The sequence below is a fragment of the Verticillium dahliae genome, genomic scaffold (genome assembly GCF_000150675.1).
Source record: "Verticillium dahliae VdLs.17 supercont1.14 genomic scaffold, whole genome shotgun sequence".
Classification (NCBI taxonomy): domain Eukaryota; kingdom Fungi; phylum Ascomycota; class Sordariomycetes; order Glomerellales; family Plectosphaerellaceae; genus Verticillium; species Verticillium dahliae.
The window spans coordinates 242,203-265,628 of record NW_009276945.1 but is presented as its reverse complement, the minus strand read 5'-3'; the positions used below and the strand labels follow the sequence as shown (position 1 = coordinate 265,628).

General features: G+C 54.0%; 5 protein-coding genes across 5 annotated transcripts; 3 read left to right on the top strand and 2 right to left on the bottom strand.

The window, feature by feature from the left end:
• The first annotated feature begins 406 nt into the window (after window positions 1–406).
• On the top strand, window positions 407–1,736 carry VDAG_06678 (uncharacterized protein). The gene is made up of 2 exons (XM_009659382.1): window positions 407–881; window positions 991–1,736. Exons 1-2 carry the CDS (start codon window positions 754–756, stop codon window positions 1,631–1,633), a joined length of 771 nt encoding a protein of 256 aa, XP_009657677.1. The 5' UTR covers window positions 407–753; the 3' UTR covers window positions 1,634–1,736.
• On the bottom strand, window positions 996–5,009 carry VDAG_06677 (DDHD domain-containing protein; the record flags this gene model as incomplete). The annotated part of the gene is made up of 6 exons (XM_009659381.1): window positions 996–1,799; window positions 1,867–2,667; window positions 2,731–3,145; window positions 3,201–3,433; window positions 3,495–4,684; window positions 4,755–5,009. The coding sequence occupies 6 exons, from the start codon at window positions 5,007–5,009 to the stop codon at window positions 1,661–1,663; spliced, it is 3,033 nt and encodes a 1,010-aa protein (XP_009657676.1). The 3' UTR covers window positions 996–1,660.
• A 1,355-nt stretch (window positions 5,010–6,364) lies between these two features.
• Window positions 6,365–10,927, top strand: VDAG_06676 (DNA-directed RNA polymerase III subunit RPC1; the record flags this gene model as incomplete). The annotated part of the gene is made up of 4 exons (XM_009659380.1): window positions 6,365–6,450; window positions 6,501–6,612; window positions 6,690–6,839; window positions 6,905–10,927. 4 exons carry the CDS (start codon window positions 6,365–6,367, stop codon window positions 10,925–10,927), a joined length of 4,371 nt encoding a protein of 1,456 aa, XP_009657675.1.
• A 955-nt stretch (window positions 10,928–11,882) lies between these two features.
• Window positions 11,883–13,214, top strand: VDAG_06675 (uncharacterized protein; the record flags this gene model as incomplete). The annotated part of the gene is made up of 9 exons (XM_009659379.1): window positions 11,883–12,060; window positions 12,105–12,240; window positions 12,331–12,446; window positions 12,508–12,613; window positions 12,672–12,789; window positions 12,861–12,905; window positions 12,969–13,024; window positions 13,073–13,107; window positions 13,162–13,214. The coding sequence occupies 9 exons, from the start codon at window positions 11,883–11,885 to the stop codon at window positions 13,212–13,214; spliced, it is 843 nt and encodes a 280-aa protein (XP_009657674.1).
• Window positions 13,215–13,259: 45 nt separating this feature from the next.
• VDAG_06674 (yoqW) lies at window positions 13,260–14,441 on the bottom strand (the record flags this gene model as incomplete). Its single annotated transcript, XM_009659378.1, has 2 exons — window positions 13,260–13,900; window positions 13,964–14,441. The coding sequence occupies 2 exons, from the start codon at window positions 14,439–14,441 to the stop codon at window positions 13,260–13,262; spliced, it is 1,119 nt and encodes a 372-aa protein (XP_009657673.1).
• Window positions 14,442–23,426: the final 8,985 nt, after the last annotated feature.

Below are 23,426 nucleotides of genomic sequence, written 5' to 3'. Positions count from 1 at the left end.
CGAGCCTGACTGCGCCAGCGTCAGGCATGCCCATTTCCGGTGCTGGGCTTACCCAGTTCCCCTTCTCTTCCAGGCATCCCTCGCCTCTTGCATTCCAGAGCAGCACATTTGCGGCAGGTAGATAGGTACCTTGCATCGACACCACGTTGACGTGGCTTTGAGCAGGCAATCCTAGGCCACCTAGGTAGGTACCTGTTGTCTACATTGTCTACATCTGTGGGCAGCCACACGGCCTACGTCACCAGCAACGCAAGCCCCGTGCGTTCTATCAGGTACATGTGTACCTATTCTTGCAGCCTACCTGCCTACCTGTAGCGGGTCCCAAGGAGGTTTTTTTTTTTTTTTTTTTTTTTTTTTTCTTTTCAATGGTCTCACTGTGTACTTGTGCTCGATGTCGTGCACCTGCGCGGCAAGCTAGCCAACCAAGTGCAAGTTTTGGGACATGCTTGCTCGGGTGGGCGACTTGTGCAGTGTAGGACATCGCTACAGACTTCGACATACCGGCGGAACAGGTAAAGCTGTGCCCCACTTCTTTGACCAGATCTGCTGTATTTGCCCCTCCATGCTTGGCTGTTGTCGCCTGCGAGGGAGTCTAAAGAAAATGCTTAACCTGCACCCAGAGTACTTCACAACCCTGGATACAACACGTCCACATTAGTTCCAAACCATTTCCCCTTAGCTGATGCGGGTTCTGAACTGCCGCCTATCCATCAAATCTTACAATTGAGTCGAGTCGAAAAACGAACACCGACCATGTCCTATCACTGCAAGGAATGCAGCGACCCTCTGGTCCTCGAGTTGGGACCAGACAGCGACGGAGAGGAAGAGGCAACAACTGTTCCGGATGATCTCGAACTCCGCTGCGGTTGTCATTTTCACTGGTAAGGGAACCGGGGGGGTCAGGGGTGGGGGAGGAGTTTTCATTTATTTCTCATTTATTTCTTGTCGTCGCCTAGATGTTATCGACTCAAGCGCTGACAGAGCCTACAGGCAATGTCTTATGGATAAATCGTCCGAGGTGGCCATATCACTCAAGTGCCCCTCATGCCAGACGCACCTTGCCACCAACGAGGCTGGTCCTTCGGCGACGAACCAGATCGTGATTGCGTCCTCGGGTTCCGTCATTCTGGCCCGCTATGTCAATGAGGGTGGCATCGAGGACAACCTCGACATTCTCCCCACGGTGACGGAGGAAGCCTATCTCGCAGCGCACCCCGAGGCAAGGCCCGCACGTGCTTATCACGTTATGTGCTCCGAGGGCGACGCGACTGGCATTGTTGAGCTGCTCCACGATGCCAGCGCGGAGCTCGGTGGCGACACGGTTCAACTGGGCCACCTGATCCGCTACCGTGATCCTCTTAATCATAACAAGAGTGGTCTGCACTTGGCCGTGGAGAAAGGCCGAGAAGAGGTCTTGTGGCTTCTGCTTTGGCTCGCCTCGTCACTGCCAACAGAGAGCTTCCCGAAATCCGCACAAAACGTTGCCAAGGCAGCACACATTGGCCGCCTTGACACTTCCGGTGACGACATCAGGTCTTTACAGAGCGACGGAGGGAAGTCAGCATATGATATTGCGCAAAGAATGCCTGATCAATGGGGTGTCATTAACGATTCGGGCGTCTTGCGACCATGATAAAGCTGTTCGCTGGTCCAAGAGCTCTTATCGAGATCCCGATTTCTTGGAGTCTCTCGACTTGCTAGACAGCAGCTGCGACAAAATAAAGTGATTGACGTCCTCATCTGCCCAATATCCCATGTGTGATGCAATGGTGTTGATAGGGTTGAAATCCAGAACACTCCTGCATCGAGTTAGCACAGCCCTCTATACGTCGTCGACTAGGCACCATATTGATATATACGACTTACTCCTGGATGCTGTAGTCAACTCTGCCGTTGCGATTCAACGCGCGGATTTTCATGTCTTCGTGGCGCAACTTGCGTGCCTTTCGGTCCCATCCAACCCGATCCTCAGCTGCAAGGCCTTCGTCGGGAACCCCTTGCGTAAACTTCTCCTGGAACTTCGAGTACAACGTCTCAAGCTCGTCGTCAATCAGCGTAGGGTCGTTGCCACTCATGCTTGTCCGGGCATCATCACCGGCAGGCGACGCCAACTGATTCTTTCGCTCGTTGGTTTTCTGGCCTAACTTTGAAGCATTCGTTATTGCATCTACGTCAGAAGCTGCTTCCCCTTGTAGCGAGCTGTTGGCCGCTCGCCCTTGTTCTGACGCAGAGTTCATTTTTGCGACGTCGTCGCTGGTGAGGCCAAGGCTGCGGTTCAGAAGGTTGCTTGCGATGCCAGCGCTGAGACTCGACCACAGACCGCTGACACTTTGTCCGACCTTCGCACCAATGCCAGTCAAGCCTTGTGGAGCCACGTTGCCAAAGATGCCTTTTTTGGTGTATGGGAGCACCTGTGGTTTCAGACTTGACATGGACGTCGATATCAACGGCTCAAGGCGGTAGCTGATGGGGTCAGAAGGGTGGAAGATGTTGTAAAGCTGCGCAACCTTGGGTGACGAGACCGAAAAAGGAAGACCGGTCACTTGCGATACTCGTTCCCCAGCAGAAGAATCGGCTCTGACCGACAGGAACGGATCATCGACGTCATCGGGATTCAAAGGGCTTTCGGAAGGGAGGGAGTCCGCAAGGTGTCGAGCGGCAACGGTTCTGTTTGTAATGGTTAGTCTCTTCACGCATTGCCGGTCAAGTTTGGCCCAGTCTCGTTCTTACCGTCCCTTGAGCATCTGGAACAACCCAACCGGGGAACCTAGACAGTAAAAGTCCTCAACATCAAACTCAAATTGAAGATCGTGTCTCTTTTTTGGTAAGTCTTGATTGTCTTTTGCTGGCCAGAAGCGTAGAGGATTGGCGAGCTTGTCTGTTGCCGGCGTAGCCTCCTTCTGTCGGCAAAGTATGTCGAACATGATGGCAGAGCCGAGCGAATGACCCATGATATGAACTTTGCCTTTGAAACCCGGGTTCCGCTTCATGAACAGCTTGTGGATCCGGTTTGATTCTTGCAAAACGATCTCGGATATCTGTTCCCGATATGCGCTCTGGTAGAGCAAGACGTCCAAGGCCAAGTCAGAAATGAGGGATCGCGCAAAGGCCACACCCTCGATTGTGATATCGTCGAGCGAGGGGTCTACCAGTCATCAGTACACGGAGCGGCGGGTCCAGAAAACCAAAGTCAGACGTACACTCATCTTCCTCGTTGCTTGCATCAGCCAGATCGCGTTCGCCCTTCTTCTCGCGCTTCTTGGGGAAATCTAGCAAATGTCTCCAGCAGACTGGTAGAACTTGGACCCGGCAGTTCTTGAACCCGTCACCAAGCTCTCCATTGAGAGCGCGAAGGTCTACCGAATTAGCATACGTTGTTTTCATGACCTTGCGCATGACATTGACGTCGTGAACAAAGTTTAAGCTTTCCATCCTATTGCCAGTCGTTAGTCGTTCTGTAGGAATCACTCAGATGATTGCTGGAAATGACAAACTTCATTCCCAAAAGCTGGCCTATCCCATGCGTCACCAGACACAAGTGTTCGATGTCGCGACCTTGGGTTTCATCGGCGAGGCCAGTGTAATCGTCTTGTATTTCTTGTTCGGCCTGTCGTCTCATGGCCTCTTCTTTCTCTTCAGCGTTGCCGGTGTCCCCCATCAGCGATGACAGTTGCCTTTGGAGGTGAGTCTCCCTGAACTGCTGATCACTGCGAATCTCGCCGGTTTCTGTATCGCGCCGACCGGGACCAGTGGACGGCGGGGCTGATCTTCTCTTGAGTCTGCGTTGTTCTTTCTCGTCCAGATCTACAGGTGTCTCGGTGCTTGTCTGCTTCGCTGGCCGCTGGTCCGTAGTGCTTTTTGCCTCAGCATTCTTGGCGAGATCTGACCAACCGCGGACCAGTTTAACACCACTCATGTAACCACCACCAGAGAACCGCTCATACATGGTAGATGTGACCCATGACAGCATTGTGTCGGAGGACAACCATGCCGTGTTCGAGTCTTGATATGTGGCGATACTGTTCATGTGAGTGCCGAACAACCTGTGCGACTGAGGTTGACCCAAGGGGCCAGGAATGGGCGCTTGCGCAGACGTTGCAGACACATCGGACTTTGCGGAGCTTATGGATGCGTCTCCAGAAACCGCCGTCGACGGTATGCTAACCGTCTCCTTCTTTTTGTCATCCTGAGCCACTTTGGGCTTAGGATAAAGCCAAGGCTTGATTTTGAGGAAGCCGTCTTCCAGTTGAGACGCCAGGTTCTCCTCACACGGACGAAGACTTGAGCCTTCCTGGTAGAACCACGTCCCACGTCGAACATCATACACGGGGCCAATCCAGTACACTGGCGAAAGCTCTCTCTGCTCAATGTTCACGTCAAACAAGTAGTCTTCGTTGACGGGCACGTTTGTGGTGGTCTTGGGCAATTTTCCAGCGGATGCACCTGTCGCAGTGTCTGAGTGGGCTTCACGGGGTATATTCTCTGGTTTCTTTGGGCTTGGGGACGAGCTTCGCGAGCCCGACTTTGCTGAACTGCGCTCGCTCTTTTCGAGTAGAGTCTGGTAGGCGGCTTCGATGGCTCGCGAGTCAGAGGAAGAGAACTGGACGTATTTCTTGGGCTGCTGGGGTGGTTTGGAATCGTCGACGGGCTTAGATGAGGCATATTTGGCCTTTCTCTTGGGTATCTGGAGAGTTTCTTGCCGATTAACAACCAGTTCAAATGCATTAGGCGGCAAGGGAGGAGAATCAACGCACGTCAACGGCATGGAACCAGAGGACTTTCAGAGGGGGGCAATCCGAGGGATAGCTCTTCGCGCTGCAGCCGTATAGATGGGTAGTGCTGTGGTCGCCAGCGACCGATCCTGTGCCTTTGACGAGCTGCTGCTGGACAGGAACATCCTTGGGCGTGGGAGTTGTGCTGCGGCTGCTGGCGGCCCAGGGGTTGATGGAATCGACTGCAGAGGAGAGGTACGACTTCTCAAGTCTCTTATCGGCACCACCAGGGGCCATGGTGGTTGCTATTCCTGAGGGCCATGCAGCAAGTGAGTCCCGGAGGGGAGAGCCGAGGCACCGTGAAGCTGCAGACCGAAGCCAGGGAAGATGCTGTCCCCTCGGTCGCCGACGCAATGTCAACAACAGCGCCAACGTGGCTGCTGTATGAAAACCCGCCAGCCAAGGTGAAACAAACAAACGCCACACGGCGTAATGGGGAGCCGAACCGAAGGACCGTGAACGATGGCGGAAGATGCCTCAGTTGCGCTCAATGACCACGTTGGTGAGGTTGGAGTATCGTAGGCTTTATTACAAGGCATCGATAGTATGGGAGTGCCTTGATCCCCTGACGTCAAGTGCCATGTGGGCATGTGATAGGACCCCGTTGGAGGGCAGGACGTGGCTTCAGCGCCGCTGGCACCACCCCCACCACCCGAGAGAGGGGGGCGCCTGCTTGGCTCATGCCCCTGGCATGCCACCCTCCCACCCTGTGTGTTAGGTGCAATGCCTCTAGCCAGTCGATAGGTAAGCAGCAGGGAGCGAGCTGTGTGACATGCATGGAGACCAGGCAAGCCAGGGCAAAAGAGAGCAGTAATCCGATTGCACCTAAGGCACCTGGAATGACTACCTACCCATCCACCTGTCAAGCATGTGATTGTCTTGAGAGCCATGGAACTCAAGAATCTGCAAACGTACTGGAAATGAATCTACCCTCGCAGAAACATGCCCAAAGAAAGAAACACTGACAAGCAGCAACAATCATGCAGGAGCATATTGGGCCCGATTCTGTACGCAAGAGCAACAGAGTAAAGAGCTCCGTGTGTACATGTAGGTAGTCAGTCCCTCATGATCAATTGAAGCGGGACTTTGAGAATGAAAGACAAGAATTCTCAGGTTGGACTGATCAACATGACATCCATGCATGTACCTGAGCTTGAGCTGTCCCTGTCGACGCCCACCCATGTCAGCGCCATTATCCACCACACGCACGGGGACTAGGTTGGATGGTGGGGCACGAGCTCTTCCCGTCGCGATGTTTCCTCTGAAGCCTTTCACCCCACCCGCCGTGTCAAAATTTCCCCCATCTACGATTTGCGACAGTCCACCACACGACGACACCCAGTCAGTTAGCAACGCACCGAATATCTCTCTGGCAGACATAGAGAGCCGAACAATCACATTGGCCCCGAGTGACGACTTTATTCTGTGCCTGAGGAATACGTCATGCTCGAGCCACCCACGCGCATCCCCGAGTCCGCCACAGATCGGTAGACAGGCGCATTGCGCTAGCGACCTCAAACCCAACTTCCTCAGCCTACGGCGTCCTCTGCCCGCGACAACTGCTGCTATACACACTTTGGAACGTCTGTACCATGGCTACCGCGACACTTGCACCTGTGAAGTCCCAGCTGGTGGACAATCTGCCCAAGCGTTTCCAGGGCATCAAGTTTGGCATCCAGTATGACTCCCACCCCTCTTCGCATCATCGCCAGCTGACCGTAGCGACAGATCCAACCAGGATATTGCCAACCAGGCCGTCCTAGAAGTTTCCGACCGTCTTCTCTACGATGTCGACAACAACAGAGCCCCTTTCCAACACGGTCCGCTAGACCCGCGTTTGGTGAGCTTTCTCCCACTCACAATGCGCCATCACCTGGCCGCATGCGATGGGCAACCGCTGACTGTCTGAATGTGCAGGGAACCTCTAGCAAGATCGGGAAGTGCGACACATGTCAGGAATCACTACAGAACTGTACCGGTCACTTTGGCCATGTCAGACTGCCCCTGCCTGCCTTTCACATTGGCTATCTCGGCTTCGTCAGGACCATTCTGCAAGACATTTGCAAAGTAAGGCTACCTCTCGCCAGACCACCTTCTTCCCTTCAAATCCAGGTCTGACTTAAATTCTCCAGGACTGCAGCCGTATCTTGTTGACCGAGCCCGAGCGCCGAGCTTTCCTGAAAGAGCTGAGGCGGCCATTTATTGACAATCTCCGTCGCACGCAAATCTGCAAGAAGATCAACGAGCAATGCAGGAAGACGAAAACCTGCCACTACTGCGGATCCATAAACGGTCAGATTCGGAAGGTCGGTGTGCTTAAACTAGTTCACGATAAGTTTGTTGCCTACAACAAGTCGACCTCAATGAAGAAAGTCCCTCCGGAAAGCAAGATTGCCTTTGATGCGTCTTTCGATGAGGCGAAAAAGCAGAACCCGGACCTTGACAAGCATCTTCGCAAGGCCATGGAAGATCTGAATCCGCTCAGGGTCCTCAACCTTTTCAAGACCATTAGTCCTACGGATTGCGAGCTGCTCGGCCTGGACCCCGTCGAAGGACGCCCTGAAATGTTCATCTGGCAATTCTTGCCCGCTCCTCCCGTCTGCATTCGACCCTCCGTCGCCCAGGATAACGCAAGCACGGAAGACGATTTGACCACCAAACTTGCCGATATCGTATGGATCAGCGGCATGATTCGACTTGCTCTTCAGAAAGGCTCCCCTGTCCAGACCATCATGGAACAATGGGAGTACTTGCAGTTGCAAATCGCCATGTACGTCAACAGCGATGTGCCGGGTCTCCAGCAACCAGGTTTTGGCAAGACGGTGCGCGGTTTCTGTCAAAGACTGAAGGGCAAACAAGGCCGTTTCCGAGGCAATTTGTCCGGCAAGCGCGTAGACTTTTCTGGCAGAACCGTCATCTCGCCAGACCCGAACCTTGGTATCACGCAGGTCGCCATCCCAATTCTTGTCGCCAAAAACCTCACGTATCCGGAAAGGGTGAATGACTACAGCCTGAAGAAGCTCCGAAAATGTGTTCAGAATGGCCCAGATGTCTGGCCCGGTGCACAGCAGGTCATCAAGAGCGATGAGGGTGGGTACAAGATATCCCTGAAATTCGGCAACAGGAGACAGGTGGCTCGCGATCTGAAAGTCGGCGACGTGGTTGAGCGTCACATTGAGGACAACGACATCGTACTCTTCAATCGGCAGCCTTCACTCCACAAACTCAGCATCATGAGTCACTTGGTCAAGGTCCGACCCTGGCGAACCTTCCGTCTGAACGAGTGTGTTTGTACGCCATACAATGCCGATTTTGACGGCGACGAAATGAACCTCCATGTTCCTCAGACTGAAGAGGCTCGTGCAGAGGCCATCAACCTGATGGGTGTCAAGCACAATCTTGCTACCCCAAAGAACGGAGAACCCATCATTGCGGCGACGCAGGATTTCATCACAGCAGCTTATCTGCTGAGTGGCAAGGATAGGTTCTTCGATCGCAAAACTTTCACGTACATTGTCATGCATATGATGGACGGCATCACACATCTTGATCTTCCGCCGCCAGCGATTCTCAAGCCGCAAGCACTATGGACCGGCAAGCAGGTCTTCAGCATGATGCTACGACCGAACAAGGAGTGTCAAGTCAAGATCAACCTTGACGCGAAGTGTCGAGAGTACAAGGCTAAGCCCGGGCAGTGTCCTGACATGGACCCGGAAGACGCCTGGCTGGTGATTCGCAACTCTGAGGTCATGTGCGGCAGGATGGATAAGTCGACAGTCGGAGGTGGAAAGAAGGACTCTGTGTTCTACGTCATCCTCCGAGATTTCGGCCCCGATGAGGCCGTCACCGCCATGAACCGCTTAGCCAAGCTATGTGCTAGGCAACTGACCAATCGAGGTTTCTCGATTGGCGTAGGCGACGTCTTCCCCACCGAACAGCTATTGGTGAAGAAGAAGAAGTTGATTGAAGACGCAAACATTCAGGTTGACGAGCTGATCAACACTTACAAGAAGGGGAAGCTCGAGAAGGCCACGGGCTGCAACATGGAACAGACGCTTGAAAATTCCATCTCGGGCCTGCTGAGCAAAGTTCGAACCCAAGCAGGAGCTCAATGTATCCAGACTCTCAGTCGGAACAACGCCCCTCTGGTCATGGCCAAGTCTGGATCCAAGGGTAGTGAGATCAACGTGGCTCAGATGGTGGCTGTCGTCGGCCAACAAATTATCGGCGGCTCCCGTGTGGCGGACGGCTTCCAGGACCGATCCCTGCCTCACTTTCACAAGAACGCACCCCAGCCTCCTTCCAAGGGGTTTGTGGGAAACAGCTTCTACTCTGGACTCCTGCCCACCGAGTTCATATTCCACGCCATGTCCGGACGTGAAGGTCTGGTCGATACAGCCGTCAAAACGGCTGAAACGGGATACATGTCCCGTAGGTTAATGAAGTCGCTCGAGGATCTTTCCACGAGATACGATGATACGGTTCGAACTTCCGGCGGAGGGATTGTTCAGTTCCAATTTGGTGCGGATAAGCTTGACCCCGTGGACATGGAGGGTTCGGCAAAGCCGGTTCACTTCGATCGGACATGGTCGCATGCGGAGAACTTGACATGGAGCAATACCGATCCCGCACTGCTGCCGAACGAGATTCTAAGCTTCTGTGACAGCATGTTATCTCATGAGCGCTCTCGCTACCCCAGACGCGATCTGGTGGGGCAGGGATACCTTGAGTATGACAACACAGAAGATCGCTACACAGATGAGCACGAGGGTGCGAGAGACTTCTTGAGGTCAGTCGAGCAATACGTCGCGGGCCGCGCAGCCAAGCTCACCAGGATTCTGCAACTCACTGGCTTGACATCCGACCCTCTTGGCGCGCACATGGAGATCGATTTGATCGACGAGGAGCAAAAGGCAAAGAAAGCCTATGCAGACCGTGTCGCCAAGGTGTCTGAGAATACTCTGAAACTCTTCATCAAGTTGTGTCTCGAAAAGTACAAGAAGGCTCACGTCGAGCCCGGCCACGCTGTCGGAGCTGTTGGCGCCCAGTCTATTGGTGAGCCGGGCACACAAATGACACTGAAGACGTTCCATTTCGCAGGTGTCGCCGGTATGAGTATTACTCAGGGTGTGCCGCGTATCAAGGAAATCATCAACGCGTCTAAACTCATTAGTACGCCGGTCATCAAATGTCCGCTCGTGCAGAACAAAGAAATGAGGGCGGCACGTATCGTCAAGGCCCGAATTGAGAAGACATATGTATCCGACATTCTGAGTTACATCGAGGATGAGTGGATGGCCAATGCTGGTAACGTCGTTCTGCAAATCGACATGGATGCCTTGTCAGACATGCAACTGGGCATTGGCATTCACGATGTAGCCGAGGCGATTTGCAGGCACAGAAAGCTCAAAGTTCAGCGCGGCGATTTGCACATCGGCCAGAGCAGGATCGAGATTAGGGTGCGAGTTGACGAGAACGCCGCCGCTAAGAGAACCAAGGCCAAGGGCTCGGAAGAACAGGCGGACTTGCTAGTTCGCGCCAATTATCTCCGCCGTCTAGTCCCTTTTGTTGCCATTTCGGGTTATCCGGACGCGACGCGAGCGATTATTCAGACGTCGGAGCACGATACTCACACCGTCTTGGTCGAAGGCTATGGTCTGCGCGCCTGCATGAACACCGAAGGTGTCGACGGCACCAAGACCTCGACCAACAACGTCATGGAAGCTCGCGATATCCTGGGCATTGAAGCAGCAAGGAGCACCATCGCGCATGAGATTGGCGAGGTCATGGGTGACATGGACATTGATCCTCGGCACATGCAGCTACTGGCCGACGTCATGACGTACAAGGGCGAGGTCCTCGGTATCACACGATTCGGACTTTCCAAGATGAGAGACAGTGTTCTCCAGCTGGCTTCGTTCGAGAAGACGCCTGATCATCTCTTTGACGCCGCTGCGGGCATGAAGACGGATAAGATTGAAGGTGTCAGTGAGTGCATCATCATGGGCCAGACCATGACCGTCGGAACTGGTGCTTTCCATGTTGTGCGTCGTTTGGCCCTTCAGTCAGGTGATATTTCCGAGCGACCTGCTCTCTTCGAAGACGCGTGGACGGAGGAGACAAACAAACGGCGACAGGAGAGGAAAAGGCATTGAGGTCGACAAAGTCATACTGTGTGTGGATAAGACGGCACCGGCGTTTGTGGGAGTTGGTAATCACTGTAACGCTTCATGAATGGAAACCATTTTATCCGAGGCACGGCTTTTATCACACGCTTTGTTGTTACATTAAGCTGACGGCTTTTCGAAGATCGACAACTCCGTATGGTGCGTGTATACAATGACAGCCTGACATCCGTTGACTCCTTGCTGGCCTCCGCCACGGAAATAGGCATCATTTACATCCTTCGACATGTTTGGCTTGCGACTCTGTTGATCCCCAGTGTCGGGCCGGCATCCAGACAACAACCCGGCCGAAAGAACGTCTCATGGACTCACATTTTGCTCAGTCGAGCGAGTCCCAGCTCGCGCTCCTTCTGGTAGGCAATATGAGTCACAGGTCGTCGTCCACTCATACCATGCTGAATGCTATTGCCTCCGTCATGGTCACTGACGCAGTGCAACCTTACGGTTGGCGTAGTAAGCATCTCGTTGAAACATCGACCTGCAAGACATAGCACTTGCCGTGCCTGATGTCAGTCGGCAGTGCAGGATAATCCCCGTAGAAGGGGGGCTCTCTTCTAGTGTCCTGCCGCATGTGGCAGTTTGGTGCTGTGTACGGGAAGCCAGGCTCCGGCCGGGTGACACCCGTCGTGGTCTTTAGCCATAGTATTGCAATATGCGCCGGTCTCATCATGAGGACGGCCCCCTCGTGGGGGGATCCCAGCGTTAATCTATGGATGGAATGAGACAAAGTATGGGGAACGGCCTTGGCCATGTCGGCAATGATTTCCGCCACCGTCACATTCGCTGTGCAAGCTTACTTGTCGAGAAGGTTGTTCTGTTTATATAAAGATACCAGACTCAACTACGGATTCTGAATCCTCTCCCATCGCTCCATTGCCTGCTTCGCAATTCACATATCGTAAACTTCGCTGCCACCAAAAGCACCATGAAGCTTTCCTCCATTGCTGCCGTCCTCGGCCTGGCCGTGTCGCAGGCGTCCGGCCATTACATCTTCCAGCGATTCGCTGTTGGTTCTACCAAATATGGTGTCTATGAGGGAATCCGACAGAACACCAACCAAAACCATCCCGTCACTGGTAATGAGAGCCCTTTCGCCGTCTTTGGTGAGCTCCCTTGAAGACCTCGGCCCCGTTGACGCAGGTCGCAGATCTTGCCTCGCCCGATCTTCGTTGTAACGTCGGAGGTGCCTCCGGAGCCCAAACCTCCGTGATCGACGTCAAGCCTGGCGAAACGTTCTCCTTCACCCTCGACACGGCCGTCTACCACCAGGGCCCGATCTCCTTGTATGTATCCACGCATGGGGCGTGCCTTTTACAGCCCAGGCATATCGCCGGGTTGAAATATTTCCATCGTGGGCGCTAATGCTGGCACAGCTTCTTGTCGAAAGCGCCGAGCTCCGTTCGCGCCTATGACGGCTCGGGAAAGTGGCTCAAGTTCAAGGATATTGGACCGACATTCAGTAACGGCCAAGCTACATGGCCCCTTCGACGTAAGTTTCGCAGCCCAAGGCGATACTCTCTTTCCGGGCTGATGGTGTTGATTCTGCACAGAGACGTACGAAGGGCAGATCCCAACATGCTTGCCGAACGGAGAGTACCTCCTCAGGGTGAGCCAGCTGGGCATCCACAACCCGTGGCCAGCCGGTATCCCGCAGTTGTAGGTTTTCGCATGTTGTCCATCGTCCACATGGAACTTGGCGACTAATTAACCCTAGCTACACGAGCTGCGCGCAGATTAGAGTGACTGGTAGCTCTGCCGACGCCGGGAGATTCAACCCCACGTTGGACATTCCTGGTGCTTTCAAGGAGACTGATCCGGGATACACGGTTAATGTGAGTCGTGCCTCTCGCTGGGTTGTCGCAATTGGCCATCACCACGGCATTCGTACTGAAACCGAAGATAGATTTACCAGGGCATCAGCTCGTACGAGGTTCCTGGAGGAAAGCCTGTGAGTTGTTCGACGAATCGTAGATATAAACTTGTATGCTGATTGACGTAGTCGACATGCTAGGTGCTGGAGGACTTCATGAGCGATGGCTACATGCTTCCAAAACACTTTCAGGATATGTCAGTAGGGGTTGCCTATACTTGGAATATTTTCTAAGATGCTCTAAGGATCAAGGCCTTGATCCAGCTTTGCCGCTTGGATGGTACATCGGAGGTGCGAATGTTGAGGCTTTAGGTAACTCACCAACTGGCATTAGTCTACAGCGAACCCAATGCTCAAGCTGAGAATTCATGGTATCATCTGGTATAGATGCCGTTACGGTGCAGTGTACACCATTCTATGCTTGAGTCGCAGTTATGCACTATTGCCGAAGAATCGGGTGATCTTCTGGTTCGGCTGCTTGTCTGATTGTACCACCCTGCCTTTCTTATTGCTGGTGGCGCTAATCTTGGAAGGCCGCGAAGGCCGAGGTAACGACTTGACAGGCGTTTTCATTGGTGGCTTCTCATCCTCGAGATCATCAGATGCGGCTCTCTTGGGGAGGGCTTTTGGGCCATCATCGGCGGTCATGACAATGTTCGGCTGCTTTTGCGGCGAGACCTGTGCCTTGGATGCGGTGTGATCATCAGTCTCATTTAGTTCGGCGTCCCTCTCAACGCTCGCTTTTGTCGTCTTCTGCTTCTTCTCGGCGTTGGCGAAGAAGTTGGCGATATTGGATTTGTTCTCTTTGCTGTCGATGGGAATGATGAATGATGGGGAGTTGTTTCCCACCTTGCCAACCTCTTTGGAGACGGGATAGCAATCGAGCTTTCCAGTAAAGGGCTTAAGCAGCGCCTGTAATTCGCCTGACCACTCGTGTCTTCCAGGGTCCAGCCACACCTTCAGGTCCTCGGAGCCTGGTTCGAGGATCACAGGCATACGATCGTGGAGGAACTTGAGCTGCTTGTTGCTGTCCGTCGTGATGATGGTGTAGGTGTAATGATCGTGATCTGAGTCTGTGTTTCGCCGTCAGCGGTCAATGGTCTGAAGCATCGGTCGGGACAACGAGCCTTCATAACGAACGCAATCCCATAATCCTGCAAAGCACATGAGCTGGCCATCCGTTCGTTTGACGTGATGCGGCATCTTCTCCTTGCCGTGCTTCAGCCATTCATAGAACCCTTGCGCAAGTACAATACACCTCTTTCGGGCTTTCATGGTGCTCCACATGCCACCTGCTGTACTCAGCGAATCGTCACGGCAGTTGATGGTCTTCATCATCGATCCATAGTCGGGGTTCCTCTTGGTCCAGAATGGAATGAGGCCCCATTTCATCGACTGCAGCTTATATCTCACGGCCGCTTTTTCATGCGCAGAAACTGCGTCCACTCCATCATCTTGCGTCTGGCCTGAAGTGTGCTTGTCCTCTTGCTGGTACCCGGCGCCGCGGGCAGATGTGTCTGCGCGGTACACAATGCCGTGGTAGCCCGGTGCAAAGTTGTAGCTCTGCCGCGGCGACTCATCACCCTCGTCGGGCGGCGCATCGTCAACGGGCATGTTTTCATCTTGAAGCATCCGGCGTATCTGGGATGGACTCTGTGAGAGCATGCACGTCAGTAAGAATGACGACGTAGGATTCGGCCGTAAATGAGGCTGAATACTGACCAGATTAAGGGCATAACGACCACACATGACGGTTACTATTGAGTTCGATGACTGGTTTATGCACTAAATCAACTACGTTCCTGGTAGCCTGGAAATTGATGCTGTTGTGAAGGCAACTAGACGTGAACCGTGATTGTCGTCATGGACTGTTGGATGAGATGGGGACAACTGGTGGGGGTGGTTCCGTGGGGAAAGCACGTGGGGGTTCAATGGAGGAGCAAGCAGTTGAAGCTGGAGTCAAGGTAGATCAGATCAATGTGTTACGCCTCCACATGGTCGTACATTCTTGGGATTCCTCTCTCTAGCTCGATTCTGTCATCGTCCAACAATTGCCTGCAACGTCTAGTTCTCTTGCTTCGCTACAACATATATTGATGAGAACGTTGTTGAGTCCCAACGGCTATTGGCTGATTCCACGATCTCGGACCTCCGCAGCTGATAACCCATGTACGTTTAGTTCGACACCTTTCCTTCTCTGTCATTTACTGCCTTCACGAAGCTGGCGTGCGAGCACATTGGCTGATATTGACCTAGGCAAGCTCTTCCGTAGCGACGCCACGTTGGATGTCTGCTGTTGCTCACCATACCTTGACAAACACGTGTATGGACCATCCGGGGATGCCGTGTTTAGCAGCTTCGTCTTCGGCAATGGCGTCGACTGATGGCTCGACGATTTGAGACCTCAATGGACTCTCAGTGGTACCTCTTCGCAGAGTCCACATGTCTTCAGCCCTTGCGTCGCACCATTCATGCCTCTATCACCATTGTTTCCCATCCAGGGCTCTCCGTACGTTCACAAGTCCACGCGAGGCAGCTTTGGGCTCCCTTGGCTCCAGCGACGAAGGCCAGTCGATGGACGGCAATCACTGCTCGCGTGATATCACCCCTGTGCGAAGCTCCAGCGGTGTTGGCGTCTTTTGCCCTTGAGCTGTCTATCTCTACTCAGAAGCCACGAAAGATCAGCCAACGTGAGATCTTCGCGCCCAGACCGCTCACAGACCGCCCCATGCTGCACCTTGTAAGTATATTGATCACCAACCTCGAGCTTGCCTCCGGCTGTGCGATCCTATTTGCTTCGCCTCCCCCTTCCGACTCTTATCGAGTCAAGATCCTAGGGCGCCATCACCGCAGCTGATCAGTTCAGCAGCCGCAAGCACACTTCCCAAAGGTCCTGACCGGAAAAGAAGCATCCTCCATCCTGTTCGGGCTCTTCCGAGCTCCCCGTCGATGGGCGATCTCCCAGCCTAAAGATCCATGTGTCCCCCTCCAATTCGGCCGGATCAGTGTCGACACTTCCGCTCTCTGTCATGCCTCTCGCCGAGATGTTCCCCGGTGCTCAGGTGGGAGTTTGAGAGACTCAGTCCCACTCCCCTCCCCTTTCCTTCTTCTCTCCCACCCCCGTCCTGCGCTCAAGGCTACGGCTATCCAATGTTATCGACTATCACCCACCAGAGAAATGAGAGATCAACAGGCTCAGGGCAAAAAGAGTACGTGCCTCGAACCGGCGGCACAACCGCCGAGCTCGGATCCCTGCCCGCCCGCAGCACCAAACCCATCCCCTCCCCCCCCCCCTTCACCGCCATTATCGCCTCCACACCCGGGAACTCACACTCATCAAGGCCGCCCACCGCCAACGTCCAGTCAAGAAACTGCCGTCATCGGGACCCAAGAAATGCGCTCTCTGGACGGAAGAATGCGGACCGCCTTTTCCCTGTCTTGGAAATCACGGTGAGCAGCAAACGTACTGGTACGTGATGGAAAGTCCCTGTACGGTGAGCTCAGACGATGGTCTCTCTCCCTTGCCCACCCCCTCCCCCCTTCCTTCCACCCAAGGCCACTGTCGCTATGGGAGGGAAATGAATCCTGCTTGCTTGCTTGTTGCTTGTTGCTTGCTGCTTGCTGGCTGTCCGCCACCTTGAGGCTGCTTGCGACACCCTCTTAGGTCGTCCCAAGCGGCCCGTGCCATGCCCCTCCCGCAGCAGGTGACCCCAGCATGATGCGTGGTCGACTAGATGACGTCTCTTACTGCAAGATGTGAACTTTCTACGTATTGCCCCCCCGGTTTCCCCCCGTTTCCCCCCTTTACTGTCCCCCTGTTCTCCCCCCCTTGACAAGCAACACGTCGCACAAGGACCTCCTGGGCTCCACTGCGAAAGAACTAGATGTGCCGGTTCTCTCCCTGCGGCGCGCCTTCAATGCATTCGGACCCGGGAGGGTGGCGGCTGCTAGGTTTGCTGCCAGGGAGAAAAGATGTGATGCTCAGCAAGGGGGGGGGGCAGCGGCAGCGGCAGCGGCAGGGATGCGTCCTGTCGTCTCGGTTACAGACACGCGAGGCCCCCGGATGAGTGCCGAACGGCACGTCGATCGGTGCCATGGGGGTTGGAGCTGACACAGGGGAAGCGTCATTCAGCCAGTCTGGCTCGATTCCTGGTGTTGCTGAGGCTTGTGAGGGTAACTTTACATATAGCCCGGCTAGCCTGGTATTGCTTCAGCGCCAGGATCATGGGCTTTGCGTTATCGGGAGTTGACCCGAAAGAAAACATGGCGAAGGACATAATTTCTTGGCGTTTGCTATCTCCAGTGACCTTCCAACCACTTTGATAACATGAAGAGTCAGGTCGTTTTGTGGCAACTATGTGATGGTATTGTAAGGGGAGTCTAGAATATGCCGTTGTATGAGTAGAGCGTGCGTCTGGTCAATTTGACACATTGTCACCAATGACCGGCCACATGTCGAACAAGCAAAGTCTCGGCGGCGGACAGGCCTGTTGTCTCACTCGAGCCGCAGAGTGCTGAGACGACAGGCTTCTGGAAAAGATCCAAGATATCCTAGCAATTGAGAAAACAGACATGTGTGCCACAGTGCCCCCTTGCCTCCCCTTCCCCGCCAATTCACCCACCCGCCCGCTGGACTGTCGTGTAACACGAACATCCAATGATCCAATTCACCTCGTTGAGCATACCGTAGCCCCCTGGATCTTCCCAACTAGAAATGACCAAGTTGAAGCGCCACAAGCACCGTCGCTCCCCCCCGCACTGGGCAGGCCCTCGGAAAATTCACACCATTCTCCGCCATTGTACAGCATCAGCCATAGAGTGATACAACATGATCAAGGACCCACCCTACAGCCATTACTCAAAGGGCAGGCTACTTGTCATGAGAATGAGAGTTACCAAGCCATCGTGGAAAGCGACTGATGTCATGGAAGGTGGCCGCACAGCCCGGAACACGCCTCTTATTGACCCGCTACCCGTCCCTTCACAGACGAAGCCTCTCAACCAAGATACTGAGATCTAGGCATGTCATGGTCTTGCGTGGAAGGCGGCAGTGGAGTTTGGGTAGAAGGATGGTCATAGGGTATCAGGTCTTGACTTGTGGGACATGTTGCGGTTCACAGACGATGGTGTACCATCGAATGCCAGAAGCCTGGCGCAATTGACATCGGCCGAACTACCGTGCGTACGCAGACAGGCCGCCCTCAATGATGCGGGTTTCCGTGCATGACCATGAGAAATCTAGTCAGGATCTGATACAGCACACCTCTAGCAGGGCACGATCGGTGGACAGGTTTCCACATTGTGTCACCATGCAATGCCATAAGTGGTGTCCTTATACACTATATGTCACACTCAATGAGGTGGCGAGCTGCCGTGATGCAGTGTCAGGCAGCGCGGCGAGATGCGAGGTTGGATATGCGGCTCAACTGAACAACACTCGACTTGTGTGAGTGGGGGTGGATGGGGGTAGATTGCTCACGATGGATGGTGGGCTGTCAGGGAGGCAAGCTGGGTAGGCCTTGGCTTGACGTCCCACTCGCACCGGCATAGGCGCCCCCTCCTGTTGTGTTTGGTAAGACGGCCACGATCCCCCAGATCCAGGGAGGACAAGGCGGGCCCCCTCAAATGTGGTGCATGAGGTTGTGTTCGAATGACGTCGTAGTCACCCGGTACCCGCCAGAGGCTGGTCGTTTGTTCATCTGTTCACCTGCGATGGTCCTGGTTATCAAACGAGTGAACAACATACGGCATTTTGTGTTGTGTGCGAAGCCTCAGCTCTGTATTCGCCGCAACCACAATAACCTTCCGTCGAGTCGGTGCCAGTTGAGTCAAAGTCAGTCGAGCCACGGCAAAACGAACGGAGGTGAAGCTCAAGGCATGTCAGCATTTGGCGTAAGAGAAGAAACCAAGCAGAGGCGGTATGTTTAGTGTCAACAACCCGCGGCAGGCAAAGTACAGTCTCGCACACCTTGCCAAGGGAAACACTACATGGGTTGCAGCAACCAAGAATTTAAAGTTAGAGGAGGCATATCGAAAAATCTGGACCAACGCCACGCATGCGGCATGTCAACGATGTTCGGTGGCTCCTCTGCTTGCACCGGCAGAACGGGTTCAGGGCCGTTGTAAAATCACGGGCCCTTGTTGGGATGCCTCTCGAAGTCCCAACACGTGACGTTGGGCCGACGCCGGATTGCTCGACTCGACTCGGGCCCCACTTCTTGACCGATAGGTGTGCTTGGCTGAGAGTGCGTATTTTTGCCTACCTCTCGACTTGTTGGTCAACTAGGAGTCCAGTGCAGCGCGGTTGCAGATGCATCCGGAAACCCAAAGTTGCTGGTTGTGGTTGTAGCAGCAGGAGTGTTATTTATCGATTCATTGGATGCCAGCGAGATGCTGAATCGGCTTCATCCAACTGTTGACAGAACCAAGCTTGTCTGATATGACCCTCATTCCCGTATGTGGACGTGCCGCATGCCGTGTATGAGAGGTGTCCGTAAATTTCTGTTTCGCTGCCAACAGATGGCCCCGGGAGAATCATGCTGCTTGCTACCGTTGTCAGTACCGCTACCTGATGGGCCCTGAACCAGGGGAGGATGGTAAGGTAGTCGTGATCATATCTCGGGTGCAGTATCGGAGACGGGTAACCCTCCTAGCCCTGGTTGTTTGTTTTTGCCCAATAGACCTAGGCGGGGAATGTGCTGCTTGGTTTGAGCTCTGAGCTGATTCTCAGTTCATCCATCTGTCGAGCCAACGCCTCGCCCATCCATCGACAGTTTTGCTGACTTGCCATCGGGCCTTGAGATTCGCTCAACGGTCAATGGTCGCAAGCTCCCGCTTGTTCTTCCTTGCTTGCGATATGTCGAGCGCAGCAGAGTTGTCCATATCTTCGACAAGTCCGGGGCATGGCTTGGTGGGGACTGGCATGTCCCCTGTACAGAGGCTGGGATGGCATTGACTGACCCGGCGTAGAGGGATAGTGAATGAGCTGCCCACTTCCGCAACCCACGTTGTTCAGGTCAAGGTCAGACGGATAAGTACCTTACCTAGGTGAACAAGGTAGGGTACTGCAGTAGGTTACCAGGCGGTTGCTCAGAATGCCATTCGGGTTTCTTCTGATCAGTCAGAAGCCAACCGGTCATTTCACCGCCATCGGAATTCGGGGTTACCTTGGATGGGCTGAGAGGTTCAGCTTCTTCGCTTGCAAATCCACCGCAAATCTACCACAAAAACCACCCACCATGCACCTCTCACGGCTTGGCTTCCGGGGCTAGGGGCTCGGGGCACCTATCATCTACAACGCCCCATGCTTGCCTATGCATGCCCTGCCATCCCATCTCAAGAATCCATGAAGACCTCGACATGCATGGCTTCCTCAATAAGGGGGGGTGGGGAAGGGACCGACTGGCACGGCGACCAGCCAATACCACCACAAGCACCACACGCAACTTGCTGCACTGGGTGTGCCGAATCACACACAACGCAGGTAGGGCCAGGGCCGACGGCGGTGAGGAGGTCAGGGACAGAGCCGTTTGGTTGATCCGGCCATTGTCTTTCGCCGGTGGCCAGGGTATTGCAACCATCGACAGCGATGGCTACTTACCGTGGTTTTCGCTCTTTAGGTCTCTCGTCTGTCAGCGGCAATACTTCATCTGCCCATCGGGTGTCGTCGTGTCTCCAGTCCCCCGCCTGTTGCTGACGTCGCATTGCCGGTGTCGAGTCTGTCATTCGTCGCTTGTCACGCATTCCGGCATGGAAGCGACAGGGTTTGAACCATTGGCGACAGAAGCAAAACCGGACGCAAAAAGACCTCCGTCACATCCTACCCAGACTGGGTTTCTCCTTCTTATCCTTCAGACAAAGAGAGCTGATGGGGCCGAAGGCCACAGGAACACGTCGCTATTGACCGCACATTCTGAAAATTGTGGCGTTTCTTCCTTTCGTCGTCTTCTAGCTGGTAGGTCCGGGACTCAGGTATCATCTGTGATGGTCAGTCGTAGCGATCGTCAGTCGCTCGGCCAGCCGTATTTACCGTCAATCCACGATTGATAGTGCTGAGTGAAAAGTTTATCGACGAGAGATCATGCCAATTGTTGTTACGTGGTAATAGTCCTTGTGGGGAAAGCATTTCAGTCGGTGATTGCAGGAGAGAAGAGATCGCGATTCTCGAAAGTATGCTCCTGTTTCGATCGCCATGTCGGCACCGCCAACGTATCAAGAGCCTCTGTTTGACATGCCCCAGGGCAAGCCGTTGCTAGTCGGCCAGTGCAGCCAAGTAGAGTAGTCAAAGTTCCCTGCACAGGCACCTACATGTATACACGCAGCCAAAAGAAAATAAGCCAGTATAACGTCGAGATCAGCGGAGGCCGGGGCCTGGTCTGGATTCGGCGATCGTTGATGGTCGGAGCTTCCAGGCACTGCGCGAGGATCGACTAGAAACCGACGTACTGGAAGATGGTCGAACAGCATACTTGGCTGAAGGAGCCTGTGATGGTTTCGGAAGAATGCAGTCTGCGAAATACAACATGCAGCTTATTGAGCCAAGCTCTCACCGAACAAAATCATGCTGACCATGTTGATTAATGAAGAAGCTGGACAGCCTGGTGAAGACATGCCAACCTGGAGAATGCGACCAGAACAGGAAAGGCAAGCACGGGACAACAACGTGTGCGGCAGGCACGCTATCCCTTTTCTGGCCAAGGTAGGATGGGGTCCAGGAGGAAGGGGACCACGACTACGACTCTAGCACGCCAGCACGCCAGGCGTCGCCATTGCGTCCTTAGCGTCTTGGGTGGCTCCTTGTCCCTGCCGCTCAGCCTGCCCTGAACGCTGGGAGGACTGGGGCCCGCTGGCATGGAGCATGCTCGGCCCCCTGGTCTGGTCCCCTCGCTTCACCTGGTCGGTGGTCCATTCCCCTTCTGTCGGTTCACGTCTTTCATCATCGATGCGCTGAACGGTCTGGGAAAGGTACTTGCCTCGTCGGAGCATACCTCGAGAACATGTATCTATTTTACACCCGAGGGGAAGCACTTCCGAGGGGTAAATGATCAGCACCATCAAGTGCAGAGTGTCCCAGAGATCAGGGGTCGCCTTTCATTACATTGCAGCAGCAAGAGCGGTAATGGTAAGTGTCGAGTCATATTACCGAATGAAGGAAGGTACCTAAGGGAAAGAAAAGTAGCCTAGAGTCGTCACAGCATAGTGATGATCAGGGCGCCTTTGCGCTTGGATCTGAGAATGACGGTTCGGAATGCTGTGATGGCCAGAGGTCGAGTCTGTCGGTTGACATCTGACAAGGCATGCTGAGTACCTTACCTAGTCCACCGGCTGATGAGCAACTCGTGCCACCACCTTCAAGACCAGGCAAGGTCAACGGCGAAGGAAAAGAAGCAACGACCCTTTGGGAAAAAACAAAGCATAAGCAGTTCGGCCAGCCACACGAGCTTGATTTCTGGTCAATTCTCTCCGCAAAGACACTACAAGTCATACCTGCGTTACTTAAGGTACGTTGGTTACGTGGGCATTCTGGCAAGCCATGCAAGGTTGGAAATCCTTGCGCAAGGCAGGAGATGGCATCACCTGGTAGGTAGTCAAGTAGCAACAGCCAGTCGAATTCAACAGAGAAACTGGCGCGTTCGAAAAGGCAAGCAACACGAGAAGGTTTTATCTTCATAGGTAGCATTGACACCTGTTTCGGAAGAGGTGCATCATCGCTGAATACCGATCCGCCTACTTTCCCACCTCGATGGACTACTCAGATTTGCTGCGCCCCTTGGAACCCCCCTTCCTGAACCTACCTAAGTAGGTACTCTCGCATCGGGACGCACCAACATCACCACGCTACAGCACCACTAATCAAGACTGTCGCAGCCTTCACCCCCAGGGCTTCACACCATCCTGATAATGATCCCCTGTCAACCTCTCCGGTATGAGGTTCTGGACCACCCAGCAATGGTCTGGGGACGTCATCGCCAGGATACTGCTGAAATCACAGATCATCTCTTCGCCCGTATGACAGGCCACCACTCAACACCACCACGTAGTTCCAGCTGAACATTCCGACCCTCCTCACCAAAACCTGTGCGGCCAGGCACCTGCAGACGTCTTGATCCAGCGTCAGCAGTCTTACTCAATCCAGGCCGTGAGAAGTGAGGGGAGGGAAAGAAAGGAGAGAGAGAAAAAATCCAGTCCCTGTTGTCGGCATAAGCTCAGAGCCTCCGACTCGATCGTTGTTTTCTATTACCTGTTCCCATTCTGCTCCTCAATTCTGTTATGTTCTCGACTTCTCCCTTCTTTCGGTAGAAATAGAAACAAACCAAGTAGCCTTACTCTACTCAGTCGCTGCCCTCTCTTCGGAGCATTCTCTTTAGCTCCGCGAGACCACGCTCGCTCGACTCCCTCATCTGCAGGTACGTAGGCAGTGCTCGGCCTTCGTGCCTTATCCTCTGCGGTGATTGAACTGAGTGTGGTCTGGCCATACCGGAGCCAGCCTAAAACCGGCCTGCAGCCCAAGTCCATGCTTATTACCCCCAATTCCCATGGCCGCTTGTTGACGCAATGGACTGGATGGCTTCAAAGCGTTGTTGTCCTACGGCACTCGCT